The 17,500-nt window shown below is 38.4% G+C and overlaps 1 protein-coding gene across 1 annotated transcript; it reads right to left on the bottom strand.

Annotated features, from left to right (window-relative positions):
- Positions 1–3,172: 3,172 nt before the first annotated feature.
- On the bottom strand, positions 3,173–6,365 carry LOC138041303 (galanin receptor 2a-like). The gene is made up of 2 exons (XM_068887079.1): positions 6,334–6,365; positions 3,173–4,670 (listed from the first exon to the last, which is right to left on the bottom strand). The coding sequence occupies exon 2, from the start codon at positions 4,666–4,668 to the stop codon at positions 3,526–3,528; it is 1,143 nt and encodes a 380-aa protein (XP_068743180.1). The 5' UTR covers positions 4,669–4,670; positions 6,334–6,365; the 3' UTR covers positions 3,173–3,525.
- Between the last annotated feature and the right edge of the window lie 11,135 nt (positions 6,366–17,500).

Here is a 17,500-nt window from a genome sequence, read left to right on the forward strand (position 1 = left end):
GACCCTACAGATGAAATGTAAATATTCAGTTAAATATTACAACAAAATAAAAAAACCAAAGACGGTCGTTTCTCGGCTAAAAAGTGCGTTGTTTTACTCTGAAAACGACGAGCGATTAACATTCTTTCCCGCACAGGCAGCCCCAGCTCGGTGGACTTTGTAAGGGAAAATAAACTTTGAGCTTATAAATGCTAAAGTAAGCTGTAAATGTAGCAATAAACTACTTACCTCTACGTACAGTTGTCCTCGTCTTATATGTGCAATCGGAGGGCTCCGTGTCCGTTTTAGACGGGTCTGTGGCTTACGAATTTCTGCGATGTCGTAAGTTTGTTATCAGGGCAAATGACAACTACCGACATCGCAAAGATTCGTACTGAAACCACTGCGTTTAAGTATGAATTTTGTGAATGGATACTATGAAGTCTTTACACTAAAAAAGGGGGAAAACAGGTAGATCTATTGTTAAATATCTTGGTTCTCTCTGTGTCTTCTAATTGACGATGTTTTCTGCAATTTGAATATACCTTGAGAACGAAGAGTGTCTATGAAAGGACTCTTTCTTTTGAATTCTCTTTTCACTAAAGCAGGGAAGTAGAATTTTGCAGAATGTCTTAATTCAGAATTGTCTGCTGTTGTTTGGAAAAAAGAGTATTCCGAGGAGTAAATTAATACACAAGAAAAGGTTGGACTTCGAGCCGTTTTCAGTCTATAGTTTTTGTGGCAGGTGCGAGCCAAACAGGCGAATAATTTGCGAGAAAATTGGGGCGGCAAAAAGGAGAGCCTGCCTTAAAAGCTCTGCCCCACGGAGGACATGATCCGAAGCAAACACGCGGGGAGACGTCGCTATTTCAATGAAATACAGCGAGTGAATATGCCAAGTTAGTTTTCTAGGAAGCGTACAGTAAACAACAAAGAAAATCGGCCCAATTGTCTGGAGAGCCAATTCAGTGAGAATTGTTCGTTTATGGGATAAAAAAAAATAGTCTGGCGCTTTCAATTTAATATTCATATTGCTCTGAAAGTTGACAAGTTTCCAAAGAAAACGAGACCGTAAGAGAATTCCATAGTTAGTGGACTAACTATGAGAAGTCTTAGGCTCAAAAGTAGCAAAGAGACCTTTCCCAGACCTCAATCTAGTGATCAATCATGGGTGACTAGTTCTTAACATGCAGTCCTTATGTGGAGGCCTATTGACATGAGGAAAATGCATAAAGTGAAACATGACATTTATGCATAACGGATCCAAAACCGCTAAAGCTCTAGGGGGGGATGGGGGGGATGGGGCGTAAGAAGCATGTTGGTGCTCTCCGATCCAAGGCCTCTGCATAAAATCAAAAAACTAAAAAAAACAACATTCTTTATTTCATTCATCAGTTGTCAGTACAACTTAATACAAATAATAAAGCAGCTAAAATTTGCTTATCCTAAAATGTTACAAGAGGATCGAAGTATTTTACTGGAAAAGTGATAGGCGAGAAGCTAAATGAACTTGGTGGCTTTTCGAGTTGTCGAGTTTTTAGTTTTTAGTTTTTAGTTTTAAAGCAGAAGTAAATACCTATAGCGTTACATTAACAAATGAAAACGAAGTTTAAAATAAAACTTAGAGATTCGAGATTCACATTAGTCATTCATTTACATTGCATTGACATAAATTTGTTTGATTTTTTACCTGAAAATAGGGACATTTAGAATGATCTTTTTAATAACAAAGGACGTTTTGCCAAAAATATGTTGTCTAGTTAGACAACACTGGCTGAGTTTGTTCGAATTTGGAATGTTTGATTTACGTATAATTTGTTGGCTTGATATCTAGCTAGTATTATATGAGTGGTTAAATACTATAAGCTTTTTTTTGCTGTTGTGAAAGTGTTTCAGCTTAGGTTATCCTGACAATGCAGTCACTTGTTAACTCTGTTTCGTATACTTGATAATTTTTCTGCATAGAAATAATGCTTTTAGACAAAAGAAAATGATACGTGGATGTGAGATTGCTGCTCAGTCTCGGCCAGCGTTTTCTTTTTTGGATGTTAATATTTTATTATAAGGTAATTTGTCAACTTGTAGGATTTTTTTTGTAAAGACCGTGCTTCAAGAAAGGTCCGATAAGACCGCTTGTCGAAAGCTTGAAGAGCTGGTATGCTGTGCCGGCATTTTGGATCATGAAACTTACGGAGAGCTTGGGCGAGCTAACCTCTCTCAAAATGGCAGGCCATTTACAAGAGATCGAAAGAGCGCCCTCTCAAGGGTGGCTCAAACCCACTTCAACATTTTCAAGAGACCTTATTATGGGAAGGATTGATACTACAAGACTTTATCACGTAACAGTATTGTTATGGTACCATGTGAAACATCAATTATTGCTGAACAAGATGCAGTCATTTTTGTGACATAACGCCTTGCAAAAACGTCCTATATTTTGGCTTTACTTGCTCGTATCTGGAAAACGAACTCGGTGACCCCAATTTTTTATTCCACAAAGGTTATCAGCAAGCCAAGATAAAACTCTCTGCAATGTTTAAAAAAAATTGAGCGGAGCGTATTCGGAGCTACCTTAACTTTTCAATTGTTTAAGGTAGCTCTGTTTAAGTTTTATTCTGGCATGCTAATTACGTTTCAGAAATAAATAATGGGGCTCACCGAGTGCTTTTTTGAGATATGAGCAACTAAAGCCAAAATACGGGGTGTTTTTGAAGGGCTTTCCTGTTGCCACGGTAACTTTTTCCGTCACAAAAATGACCGAATCTTTTCCAGTAGTAATTGGTGTTTGACTTGGTACCATAACATTGCTGTTAAGTAATAAGGTGTTGTAGTGTCAATCGTTCTAATAATATGAAGTTTTCTTTCAAGTGTTGAAGCTGGTTTGAGCTACCTTAAGCGCTCTTACACCAGTGAAACGCCTGCCCGCCCTACAGGCTCTGCATGCCAGTTGAGCCACTGACTTACTATCGGGCGATTACAGTCCGATCATAATATATCATTATTTTCTTGAGGTTGTGTTTGTCCACATAATTCCTATTCTTTGATTGCACTCACGTGATAAGACGGCCATGTTGGTGCCAAAACAATAGAAATGTGTAGCTCAAATTTTTGCCATAATAACAGAGCTAAACATCTTACAGACTTTTGAGTGTTCATGTGGTACTTAGTAATGATGCAAATTTTCATCTTTTTTGATTGTCGGTTTTCTTTCTTTTTTTTTTCTTTTTTACTGTCAGTTTATCTTATCTCATTATGATATCTATTCCTTTGTCTTTTTCAAGCTTTACTACTCACCAACGGATTCAATTAATTAATATAATTTATTTTCACTCAGCTCGATTACCTCTTGAGCTTTTCTGAGTGAACTTTTACCAAATTTTAGTATTAATTATTTATTTTGATTGTAATATATATGTTTTAAAAAATGATAATAAAGCTTGTTGTTGTTGTTGTAGTCAAATTTCCAAAATACTTTCGCTATTTTCTTTCCACCAACACCAGTAAATACATTCTATTATAAAGCTTGTACCACCACATTTCCATATTTCAAAAGCGCGTTTCGTACGTCACTTCATCCGAGTTTCCTCGTGAAACCTTGGACAAATCGCGAAAGAATCCCTTGATGCCTGCACGAGATGGATCGCGTTCCAGAGTCGATGAGCCAGGCCACCACTGTTTATCTTTCTTGATGCCGATTCCCTTAACCGGTTTGCTGCGACACTTGACGAGGAGCTGTTTAAGCCCTTTACGATAGTTTTCGTTGAAGATAAGATAGATGCAGGGATTCAGTGCTCCGTTAGCATGAGCTAGCATGGTGAGCAACAGTATAACGGAAGTTGGTACACACTGCAGTGTGTTGTGATCAAATGCGGACATCAATAATAGAATGTGAGTTGGCAGCCAGACAAATGCGAAAAGGAGTACAACCGTAACAAGCATTTTTACAACAGTAACATTTTGAGCTTGAATTCGATTCTGTGACATATTTTCACCAAAAGCCTGACGCCTCTTCAAAACACGAATTATCAACGTGTACAGGACGATCATCAAACAAAAGGGGACGGCGTAGAAAAAAACGAAGTATGCCACAACCTCGTACCGATAGATGCGGAGGCTGGTTTCGAGATTTTCGCTCCAAATCCCATAGCAAAGGTACTTTCCGTCGTGTTTCTCGCTCTTGTACTTTATGAGAGTAGTTGAAACCATAAAAGAAGAGAAGATCCAGAGAAAAAGAAGGGCAAGCTTAACCTTCCTTTTCGACAGTGGCTCTCTCAGAACATGAACAATCGCCAAGTACCTTTCCACAGATATGGCCGCAAGAGTGCACACGGACGCAACCAGTGAGAGAGAAGGCAGAAAACTTAAAAGTTTGCAGGTTATGTTGCCGATCAAGCCGCCAAACCAGAGTTCGCCGAAATAGAAGGACGTCACCATTTTTGGTACAGCGATAAGACCGTCCAGAATATCAGCGACTGCCATGGAGATGATGAAAAAATTAAAGGCCACCTTACGGATTCGCTTTTTTGTTTTGGCAATAAGTATGATGGCGCAGTTTCCAAACAGCGCGACAGTACCTATAATGACATAGATAACAGTGAGGGTCGTCTTAGTCGCCATGTCTGGAGGACTCAGTCTACAAGACATTTGGGCTTTTCTTGATACGTCGTCTGTTATAGTGGAGTTGTTCATTTCTGAAAAAAAAAGAAACATTTGGAATTGTATAACTGTTGCCAATTAGACTCTTATGCCAACGGGTTACGGCTGGTATGTTCCTTGAGTTCCGTGCATAATGCCGTCTGCATTGAATTTTTAAGGCTGTGGTACAACAATGCTCGTATTTAAAGGGGCACTGTCACGCTAAATTTGCTGTTTTTTGCTCAAAACTGGGTAATGCTAAATTAGTGCTGTAGTTCACAGAGACAACATTTCTGGCAACCCACTGACAAGATATGAAATATATTTATTGCAAAAAGAGTTGTTTGTATTTAATTTTTGGGATCTTTCTGAAGACACCATCTCCAAACTTCAAGTTTTAATCCATTTCCATGATTGATGAAAAGACGTCTTTTTGTATTTTGAACTTTGACTAAAATAGCTTGACACTGCCCCTTTAAGCTTCGATACTTAGTATACAGCAAATTGAAAGTTAAACGCAAATAAGGTAAATAGCGTCCACCGGGACTAAGCTTATAATAGAGTCATCAACATGGCACTGAATTTGTCCCAAAGTAGCTCCTCAAGGCTAAGCTTCTTGGCTTTTTTTACTTGACCTCAGTTTTGTATGCGACCCTCTTCGTATTCTGGTTCGGTTCACTATTTTTTCGCTCACACACAACCAGTACATGCTTCCACTTTAAGCTTTCACAGTAAAGAAAAGTCGAGATCGTTTCGTGCTTGCATACATGTGTTCGTGAAACATTCAACATTTTTCAACATTTTCATTCATGGCTTTTTGTGTAGATGTACCACCAACGATGTGTGCATTTGAAGGTATTTTCAAGTTAGTGTGACTACAAAAAAGAAAAAATTAAAACCATGCCACCAGAACGGTCGCGGTCTCGTCCCAGCCTCGCTCAAAGAGAAAATTTGGGAAGGCGAACACCAAAAGAAACGGATGACTTAATGACGACATTTTAACCTCTTTGGTCAAAGGATTGGGCAAGAGGAGTTATAGCTCCATTGTCAAGTTCCCTTTCAGGCTTACATTGGTGTTTAATTAATCAATGAACTTTCAGATTTATGAATAATAGCCATTCTGATTGGTTAAGACAAATTGATAGAAATTCAATTTTTCGATAAATAATACAACAACACGAACTCGGCCGGGATTCAGATTTTGCGAAAACAGTAGCCTGCCGGCCAGGTTAACTTGTAGTTTCGAGTTATTACTTTTGCCTAGGCCTGTATGGAGCTTATCTAAATTTAACGAATTTGTTTTGACAAGAAGGCCATTCAATGGGAATTTTAATCATGTTTTCTTTTACCATTAGAGAGTTTTTTTTGTGAGAAAAGGTTATTACATAAACACCACTACTACTCTGTTTTTCCATTTTAAGATTTGAATATTGCTTCAAGAACAGGTTTCTGAGACGTACCTTTTCGCTTACTTCTTCCTCAAATATTCTTTTCTTTATCATTTGGTGTAGGTTATATCATATATTAACTGCCACAATCGATGTCACTTTTTTACGCTCAGTTATAAATCCACGCCTTTCAATGGACACTTAAACTTGAGTCCTATAGTCTTTTTAGCGATTGCAGATTAGAATTATTTATTTGTTAGTTCTGGCAATATGAAAGAACCATATTAAAAGAAATTAAAAAAGAACATTGAAGATAGACAACGAATCTTACCGATATTTGAAGATATTGTTCCGTCTCTGACAATACCCAGCTCTAACTAAACGCCGATCTGTGCTTGTTGCAGAACATGAATAGAAGGAAAATCTTTGACTCAGGAAACGTGTAAAACATAAACAATTATTTTTAATAAAAAAAAATTAAACAACATCGACTTAAATTTAGTCGGAAGAGATAGTTCCAATACGTTCAAAGAGCCGAACGTTTTGACTAATGTTCTCTCGGTGTCGGTCGACCCTTGGGCAACTTTAATTATATTTTTTGTAAATGATCAGAAGAAGGAAAAACCTGTCATACTCTTTTTTGTTCTTTGAAGTATGAAATGACATTTAGAAGAACTTATTCGCCCTTGGAGTTCAGTTCCGACAGTGATAAAATTGATGATCCAATAATATGACTCGCTACTCTTTTACTTTCATTCTTTTAAAAATTTGCGATTGTTCTCGTGAACTCATCAAAGTATTAGAGGTTATCAGATGATGCTGCGGCGGCAAGTAGTTTTTTTTTTTCATTCATTCATTTGATACTGACAATTTAGAAGCAAGAGATTATTAATTTCAAGCGGGCATTTAAAACAACAAACTAATACTTCAGAAGGGCTTTGTGGTAATAAATGAATGTTTCCTAACATTGACTCGTTCTCGTGAATGGCCACAAGCCTCTTCGGTTCCATTTAGTATTTGCTTCTCACAAATTGAAGTTACCGGCGTATAGCGGAAAACATATACATATCAAAGAAAACGAACGTTTTGCTAGAATATTCTGGAACATCTAAGAAAATAATCGAAAGTGTGATGCTGAAAATCACTTTGTCTCTCGACCTTCCTCCAACAGACTATCTCTTCTTCGACAGTGGAATTTCACTTCCGTCGAACTTCCATCAAAGTCTGCATTAAAACAAAGAGATCTGTTGAAAATACTGAGCACCTCTGTGCTACATTATTAACGCTGTTTGTTGCTTCCAGTCATATTTCAAGTTTTTAGCTGGCAGTTCGGTTCTTCGATAAAAACCGAAATTCTGTTCAATATTTCCATAGCGTCTTGTCTACGTGAGCCGCAAGGCTTTGATCACTGGGGAATTATCGATCAGAAAAAAATATTAGAAAAACAGGTTACATCGTATTATACTAAAATTGTATTGCAATACATGCAATCGTAACTTTGGGACAATGTAACAGTTGTTCATTCATGTCTTGGAAACAACAAAAAAGTAATCAATTAAAGCATTAACTCTTCATAATTCTCAATTTTAATTTAGCGTTATGTATGATATTAGCGTAATACCACACAGGTGAATAGTGCTTTCCGCGCATTCTGATTGGCTAGCTCGGAGGTGAATAACAAGTAGTATTCACCTTCGAGGAAACGGAGAAAATAAAAAGGTTATCGATAAACGAGGTGGTTGGTCTGAAAAATTCAAAAATGGCAACAAAGTTTGGTTTGACTGTATTTAATGGAAAGTTGCTCGATCTTTGCAAACCAAAATTTTAAGCAAATAAACAAGGCACACGCCTTGTTTAAGTGAACTTTTGCGCACTTTAAAATATATTGTTAGAAGTAAAGCAAAGTTTCAATCGGCTGATTATTCAACTTGGGTGGTATATGCTGCTAAAATAATTATTCACCCCAGTGTCGGTGAAAGTGGCTTCTCGGCTCGGTAATTATCACCACTATTCACCTCCACTTCGGTGAATAATTGTTTACTATTAAGAGCAAATATACGTGATAGGAATAGAACTTTCATAATTCCCAGCTTAGCGTGACAATTTGATATTACGAAGAGCAAAACGAAACCGCGTTGATTTCTACTTTGTTATGTATACTTACAGTTTTCAATTTAATTTTTCTCGTTTCCTTTTCGTAATGTAAAGTTTAAGTAAGAGGAAGTCTTTCGAATGTTATTATCGAATAGTTTCGATGTAATTAAAGACTCCATGAGCTAATTTTAAGAATTAAGGGAAAGGGAAAAAAACATATTGCAGTTATATCACTGACAGGAAATATACTTATGTAATTAACCGGTTCTTTTTGTCATATCCTTCATTTTAGTGCTTCTTCCGCAGTTGAAATGTATGGCCGATCAACTTACACATTCTCTCTACTATGAATTTATTTTTCACGGGTTTATTACAACGTCGTAAAATGTCCAGCTATATATGCGTTGAATGATTCATGAGACAATAAATTGTCAGGGCATCGTAGTGCCATATCGTCAAAGCGAAGTGCGAGGCTTAAGTTCAGTCTCGCTTTCTTTTTCCAATCTTCTATTCAGAGTAGCGTTCATTTCTATGAAAATCTTCCATCTAAAAATTAGATCGTTGGTGTTGTCGTTGTTTGCTTTAATTTGAAATATAGGCGGCATAATTTGAAAGTATTATCTTTTTATATAAATAAAGTTATAGAAATTGAGAAAACTGACTCTCATTGAGGTCACTTTTTTCGTTGTAATCTAAAGTACATCGACATTGTTGTATTTCCGGCGGACAAAATAAGCCTTTCAAATGCACATAACCTTAATATCATTATTGCTTTCAAGTTCCGAAAAAGTCTCTCTATTTCTCAATGTAAGTGACATTTTCATATTTCAAACAGAAGATTGCCCTCCGGCTCCATCGAAGGGAGGGATGGCGCAGTGGCAAGAACACTCGCCTCCCACCAATGTGGCCAGGGTTCAATTCCCAGACTCTTCAGGGCGTCACATTTATGTTGAGTTTGTTGGTTTTCTACCTTGTTCCGAGGCTTTATTCTCCGGGTACTACGGCTTTTCCCTCCCTTAAAAAAACGAACCTGTGACTTGATATGAATTTATTTGATTTGTTTCTGTAAATTGTCCCCAAATAGTCCCCCTGCGCCAAATACAATTGACACTAATAGACGTGATTTAGCTCCGCATGCCTAGATTTAATTGCCTCGTACTGTAGACATTTCTCAGAGAGGGCAGCCCAAGTAGGATTCGAACTCGATTTTTCCTCATTCAGGTGTTGTCACGATGACCACTAAACCACAGACGACTACGCGACAGGGTAAAGTGCATATGACACAACATTTTTTATTTGCTTGTTCAAAAGAGCCTTTAAAATGATGAAGAATGGCGTTTGTGATAGCTCTTTTGGTTGCCAAGTTATTCAAGATTTTGATTTATGCATAGTGGACACAAAAATGATGTAAAATCACAAAAAATTGAATATCTCTGAAGACTTTTTCTGTACAGAAGTGAAACCTTTTTCTTATACTTATTACAAAGTTCCATGATATGGCCCACTGTGACGTTTGCATGGCAACGCAATGGGCTCCAGGCTCTCTCCATCCAAAGGGTAAAATCAGAGTTTCCCGCCCTAACAAGGTTTATTTGCTCTTGATGTTCATTCAGTGGGTGTGCTCAAGCACAAGGAAGTCTGTTAGACTCTGGAGCAATAAAGAAGGCATTTTTCATTTAGGGAAGGTAGAGGTCTGGTAACAAGTATGTTGCTATGGCCACATCATAATCACTATCACAATGTGTAAGGTTGGTTGCACATCAACCCTGCAAAATCTCAACCTTGCAGACTTCATATTTGCAAAGATATTCCATATTTTGTGATTTTACATAATTGTGTCCACTATGTGACGTCACAAGTCCTCTAATTTGCATAAGTCAAAATCTTGAATAACTTGGCAACAAAGAGTGCTATCACAATAAAGTAAACCGCCTTTCTTCCCCCTTTTGAAATTTCTTTGTGTCATATGCACTTTAACGGGGAAATACGTATTTAAAAATTGTGTGCGTGAGCGGAAACGAGTTTTTGTGTTTTCGTTGCAGGTCATGCAATATCCGATGATCATATGATTCGGTAACACTTGGTAACATATCTTACCGGGCAAATGACATAATTTTACACCATCGTAGAAACTTGTAAAGCATCTGTTTACTGGTTTTGATTGGAGTCAACGCCTTTAAATGTGAACAGCTTTTCTAAAATCGCACTTAACCATTCGGTTGGGTCACGGACCTTGGACTTTGGACTTTGGATTACGGACTACTTAATTGAACTGGATATTGACCAAAATATTGTAACAAAAAAAAAAATCACTGAAATACTTTGTATGTTAAAGGAATCGGCTAAAAATTCCTTCAAACAAAGTGTAGGCTACCCGTAGCCTCTTGGTTGACTTGATATGTAGAGCACCTATCCAACTCATCCACACCCATTTTCGTCCAATTCAAGGGGACCACACTATACCTTACTGCAGAGACTTCCCATACGTTTATTGCTGTGATTAAATTCTTGGCATATAGCTTTGATTTCAACGATAGCTATAAGCTTGTCAGGTAGGTGCTCTGTACTATTACTCTTTCATCTTCCTGAGTAGAACGTCATCTAGATTTCAAGGTACTTGAAGCCACTCTATTATGGGTGTGTCATTACTTCGTTTGTTGGTAACTGAACCCTGCGGCAGTGGGATGCTTCCCCCTTTTAATGGTCACCGCAGCACACTGTTATCCAAACTACTTTTCTATGTGACTGCTACACAACGGCACCACCTGCACGGGGGATTCAAATTCCGACTCCGACTTTGCAAAGAGATTCAAGTCATCTATGAAGAGTAAATGGTTCAGAGCGGGTGTATCTCTCCCAGGTTTGTAGCCTATGTCTACCTTCCGCTAGACCTTGGTGATAGGAATCAAACCAAAACTAATAACAGCGGTGAAAAATAACCCCCCTAGAGGATTCCTCTTTTAATATTTACATGTCCAACAAGAGTGAATTAGATAAGAGTATTTATCTATCACTTTGCGGTCTTCCCCCAGCACAGTCACAAATGGATTTATTTTTAGATACACTTTGCGCGCGAAACAAACAAAGGGCCGCCAATTTAACCAATCAGAACAATCAGAAGAAGGCATGTCACGCGTGACTGCTTCAGCCATGTTTATTTTTAGGGACATGACAACTGATTTTCGCGGGAACGGGTATTCTCAAAATGGACTAATTTGTGACTGTGCTTGGGAGCCCACCCATGCCATAACAACACTCTTATCTAATCCACTCTTGATCTCCAAAGAACTGGTGTTTTGAGAACAACATTTACCTTTTTACAGTTAAAACTTTTTAAGGATTAAACCACTGCAAAAACCGTGTACGATCAAAACTTGCTCTACGTTGGATCAAAATAGATCGTGACCACACCATAAAAAAACTTTAAAATAGAAAATATCCTGCAAAGGTTGGTCAAGACAACGTGAACATAGGCGTTGTTGCTTGCAATATTTCGGCTGGCCAACACCAGCCTTCTTCAGGTTTATTGAATGGATAAATGCTAGTAACAAGATCTTTATATTTACCGGAAATGACATAAAAATGCTACGTGATGTGTTATAAAAACGGAAATGCATAAAAAAGAGGAGAGAGAATAATACATGATAACAAGATGAAAAAAACAAAAGAAAATTAAAAGGTAGCTAAACTAAATTACATTTCATCTCTTCTGTTAAGGCCTGCAGGCTCCAGTGTTTTTCCTCTGTGTATGAGGAATGCCTCACGAGCCTTTCTGATGGAGTCACGACTAGTGTGTAGTTGTTCGAGCGGTATAAGTTGCTGATGACAGTCTTGTCAATTACAAGGTGATCTTTAGTGCCCAGTATCTCGCTTTCGGCATCTTTTTTTCCAACTGGCAGTATGTTGTTATTGATCAGATGGTCGTAAGTTTTGTTGCTGAATATTCATGTTAGAATCTTCCAAAGCATTTTGAGGCAAGCTATTGGCCGGGAATTCCCCACCAGTGGGCCTTATGTCTTATCTTTCTTTAAAAGGGAGATACTGCGTCTTACCACCCAATTTGGGACTGTGCCCTGGCTCACACAAGCGTTAAGGTGCTTGGCCAACCTGTCGTGTAACGAACGGAATTTTTTGTCTGAAAACGTTGAATACCGTCTGGGCATGGTGCTTTCCAGTTGAGTGGTCGTTTCACGTGGTCTATCACATCCTTAATGGACGCCGAGATTGGGGCTTGCTTTTCTAAACTCAGCGAAGCCACTTTCCACTCCCTGCACCCCACCCGGTGTTTTGCATCCCTGGTGTTTTGGGTCACCGCTTTCCCCGAGATGTCATTCCAGTACCTTCTTGCTTCTTCTGCATTCGGGCGAACCACAAAAGGCATCATCTCGAAGCTTTGGGGAATAAAGGTCTATTGTCGCTGGTTCAACGAAAACAGGTTATTTGCTGGAACTGCTTAACCCTGTCTGGTATCGTCTTATTTTGGTCGTCTTGGTCAAGATTCTTAGCTTTCGCTGTTCAATAACAAAATAATCCGAGTCCCCTCTTTCGAAAGTATTCCTAACTCTTCTTGATCTAACTCTTCTTGGGTCTCACTGAAGCAAAGGTCAGATCATAACACCGGGAACTCCATGCTCTACTCTTTCCGCCAAGTGTGTGAGCTCTTTAACGTCCCAAAGAGTTCATGAACATTGAAGGGTTGTGAGACGGGGCCTACGGTTTAAAGTCCTTATTCGAGAAGACTTGAGAATTTAACCATTTGAGAATGTCATTACAACGACAGCACTTTCTCCTCAGTTATTTTAAGACCGTGAGTGTTGGTCCGGCCGAAGTCAAACTCACGACCTCCCGCGAGACTGCCCACTGCTCAACCGACTGAGCCACCGGTGTGCGCATTCCCACGGTTACTTCAACTACAGTCAGCCATCCTCTTTTCCACACATTTTGGAATGAATTCATAAGGCCATTTTCAAACATGTTTTATCCATTCCACAGGCCTATCATCCTGCGACCAATCCCTCTAGCCCTTCCATTTCTACTTTCAAATAACACTCCATTAGGACCTTGTGGTTTTCTTTTCTCCAACTTCTTCTACTATTCACATTAATACGAGAAATAGCTGGATGACGAGCGGAAAGTGCTTCCACGCTGACAATAAACCTGCCGGGCGCGGCAGCTTGGCTTGTTGTCAAATACTCAAAACAAAACACGCCGATATCAATCGGTAAAATGCGCAATGCACACATTATACTCAATATGTGAAAAGCATGTAATTTTAACAGCGGTTGACTTGCAAAATGTCAAACTGCACATACTTTCCCTTTCCACGAGGAAACCTCACGTAAACACCTGCAAAATCGGATGTGTTTTGCGGTAAGTTTTTCCAACATAAATCGCCTTTCTTCTCTGACAACAATCTATTATATGCAGCATTGACTTGGTTTTCATCACCTTTGATAAACGTCTTTTCCCTTACATGTTTCCGTAATGATTTACATTTGACGTCCACATTTTCGTAAGTGCACCCCATAGCAAAATTTAACATAGATGTTGCGTCATGTTTTCGTACATTATTTCTTGCCATTTTAACTCGATGGACATGTTCCTGTTGAAGTATTGATATACGCGACGGAAGACAGCAACCGCAGATATTTTATTATTTTATGATACTCAAGATTTAGAAAATAGTGTACTCTTTCTTTTAAGGCAGCACTGAATTATTGCAGGAAAATTAAAGTTAAACTTTCCTGCATTCGTTCAATGAGCTATCCGGCAGCATATTTAACAGTTCAGAACACTTCAACTCGCCGGTAGATTTGAGAAGACGTCACCATTAGATCTCCGCGAATTTATAGGAATCCTTTCGAAAAGAGGAAGTAATCATCTCCCCTACCCCAGGCAGACGACTTACTACTTACCGACTCTTTATACGTGGCATATTTACTTCAATGGGAACAAGTCCATCAATTTTAAATGGTAAGAGACGTATGAAAACAAGGCGCAACATCTATGTTAAATTTTTGGCTCTAGGCTAAAATGTATACCTGAAATGTAAACTATCACGGGAAATTTAAGGGAAAACATTTACAAACCATCTTGATTGCTCCAGATTTGTAGGACTGATGACAGAACTGATAAAACAGAACAGTGAGCATGTACACTTTGACATTTTGCAAGTCAACCGCTGTGAAAAAAGACCGCGTGTGTGGTGTTGCGTTGTGTTGAGTATTTTACAATAAGCCCGGCATATTCTCTAGCTCCATTCGAGTTAACGCCTTTTAATTCTTTACAATTAATCATTATTTTCGTGAGTTTGTTGTTGGCCCAACATGGGTTGCTGAGAACGATGTTAATACAATCTAGACAACTTTTTCTTTTAATGCAGGATACTTTAAGCGTTTTATTCCCCTCAAATTGAACAGTTTTCTGGAAATCCCACCGGAAGATGATATTTGATTCCTAAATTCCTCTTTGAAGAGCACAAGAAGATTTGATTAAGCTCTCTTACTGCAACACTAACGAAAGACCTTCGGCAAAACTTTGATTCATTTTCAAACTGAAACTGAGCAATTTCACGTGCTTAAATTACATTTTCATTGTCGTCTGGCAAACGACAAATCAGAAGCCCTTTCAACCTCAAAGACAAAAGCAGCACACATAGATCGCATGTGGTCTATAAAGGAGACTGTTCTTGCGGTGACATTTGCATTGTCGAGACCCTGAGAAATGTACAGGTGTGACTTGATTAACATTCCAACCCATGAAATGCATCTGAACCTGCCTGTCGACGTCCTTCTTGAAAACAGACTGTAAACCCGCTTCGACTTCGCTATGGCGTAATTTACACATCTTTGGAGAGAGAGGATTCCATTATATTCTAAACATCTCATTTTATCAGACTGTCGAATTATTTTCCTCCTACCATCTCGACAATTTACTCGCCATTCCGATGTTGAAGATCTTGATGCGAATGATCGGCTGAACCTTCAAGAGCCCTAGGTCAGTCCTACAGTCCTACAAGACTCCTGACATTTTGTTCGGAGCAAAATGCGCTAGAATGAAAACTGAACAGCCTTAGGTACTGGAAGGATTACAAGAATAACTAGAGAAATTCACGAAATATAAGCTTAGCACTATGGTCTCGATGAGGAAATATAATCCTTGTTTCACTGCGGATACTTCTCACGTTAGCGCACTGAGAAAATATCGTGATAATTGGAGGAGGGGACACTTTTGAAAACGAAGTCTGTTTTGCATTCGCTTCAGTGTTATTGTCCTGACGGAGATCTTACTTTAGCTGGCCTAGACGGGAGGATACACGCACCTAAAGAAAAGATCTTATTACCTAGTACAACATATCGCCTTTACTGACCAAAATAATTGGTGTTCGCTAATTTTACACTGGAAGGGTTTCAGTTTTTATGATTCTCATTAACAAACGAAAGAGGCGAGTAGCTGTCAAAGAATTGGGTTTGGAAGACATGTTCCCTGTGTACTGTTAACTTTCGTTTGAAATACAGGCCTAGCAAATATAGCTTTAAGATATTACCACCTTATATTAATATAAGGGTATAGAAATACGTTATGGAAAGTCCGTCGTCGGTTATTTTATCACCAGTAAAACCTTTCAGCTACATAACTGGAAAAAATTCTCATGTTCAGTTCCTTTCCAGTGCTCTCAAACAAACACTGAGGAGATGCTTTCTCAATTTAAGGAAGCTCAGCAAAACATAGCCGGTTGATAACTTAATCACCGTGAAGCCTCTCGCTGGTTCATGACGAATCCTCTCGTTTTGAAGAAAAATAACCAAACCATGAATTAGGTCAAATAGAACTTCGCTTTGACCTAATTCGTGGTCCTAAGTGTTCCCGGTTAAAAAACAAGACATTTCCTTACTTCATATTCTATGTTCTTTGTGCACTGTTGCAAATTTTAAACACTTTTTGCTATGAGAGTTATTTTCTGTAAAGGTTCATTGTTACTTGGGGAAAATTTTGCTCAGAAATAGGTTTTTTGCAGTTCAGTGGTCGCTTACCTGGCAAATTACCTTATAAGTCGAAGAAAAGGCCCGGCTTTGACTGGGATGCCATTCGTTACAACACTCTGTCGTCGTTTGAACATGGTAAGGAGACTACTATCTATGGTTTGAATTAGAGAATAACCAGACCAAGTAAGCGATACAGTTTTTGTTTATTCAACTAAGTGTTGTCGAATTTAAACTCTATTTACTGGCGACAATGTTTTTCAAAGCTTTATGCAACAAACGATAAACTAGAAGTTTAATTAGCACGTGCAAGTATGACCATTTCCTTACAAAGCTTTGTTCATTTTTGAACTATCCGATAAGTTTCTTCGTCGCGTCTGTTATACCAACAACAGATTGTAGTAAAGTGGTCACAAAAGAAAGAACAGTAGAAATAGGTTTACGTTCACTTGATAGAATTACCTCTTACCTTAACTGACGAAACCAGGCTTCCTGTCCTCTAACCAAAGGTATAATGAGGTTTCTCCAGAAAATGGCATGATTCCGAAAGGAGGACACATGTCTATTTCAATTAAGGGGTTTTATTTATTTATTTCCGACACTGTTGATGACGTATCGATCAGGACGCCGTGTAATAAATCTTGTGGATGTATATTTATGGCACACGGCGGACGGGATGTTTTGTAAAACTGAATTTTTTTTTTCCGGAGCAGCTGTTTTTTTCTCAGTTTCCTTTTTGCCCCGATTGCTTATCCGATCGCATAAAGTGTAACGAAGTTAGCCTTAGCCCGTGAAATCCCTGTCGAAATAAATGGAAGGCAACTATACAATTTGCGTTTAGTATTTTGCTAGTAAACTGCTTTTTAAGATTAACATATTCATCACAGCCCAGCTGCAATCAAAGAGGATCTTCTTTACCCATAGCATTTATTTTCGCAAAGTGTATTTCAAAGTAAGCTCTTGTTCAAAGCCATGAATCTCTTTTTTTTTTTAACCAGCTATTCAAGGAAGTGACCATACTAGAACGTCAGTAATCGAACCAAAAATGGCTATTCCTTTCGAAGTTGCTCAGGAACACAAAGGTTTCCTTTGCGTTCAAACAAGCCAGACTGTGTAACTTTGTTTTATTTTTGTCGGTGATTTTAATGAAGTGTTTTTGATAGCGAACATATAAAGATGATGTAACACCTAGAGATTAAAATAAAAATTGACGCGAATAGAGATACATGAAATCAATAATCAAAAAATGGCTAAAGCGATAGAATATATTCCTCATACACACTAATACGTATAATGCGTGGAAGAATTAGACGATTACGAAGTTTAAGCTTTTAATCAATACGAGCTTTTTCGCTTTGTTTTCTCTCGCTACATTACAACCTTCGAAAACAATAATGCAGCTGGGACCTGGAATTGTAAGGG

Source organism: Montipora capricornis, chromosome 3, assembly GCF_036669925.1.
Source record: "Montipora capricornis isolate CH-2021 chromosome 3, ASM3666992v2, whole genome shotgun sequence".
Lineage (NCBI taxonomy): Eukaryota > Metazoa > Cnidaria > Anthozoa > Scleractinia > Acroporidae > Montipora > Montipora capricornis.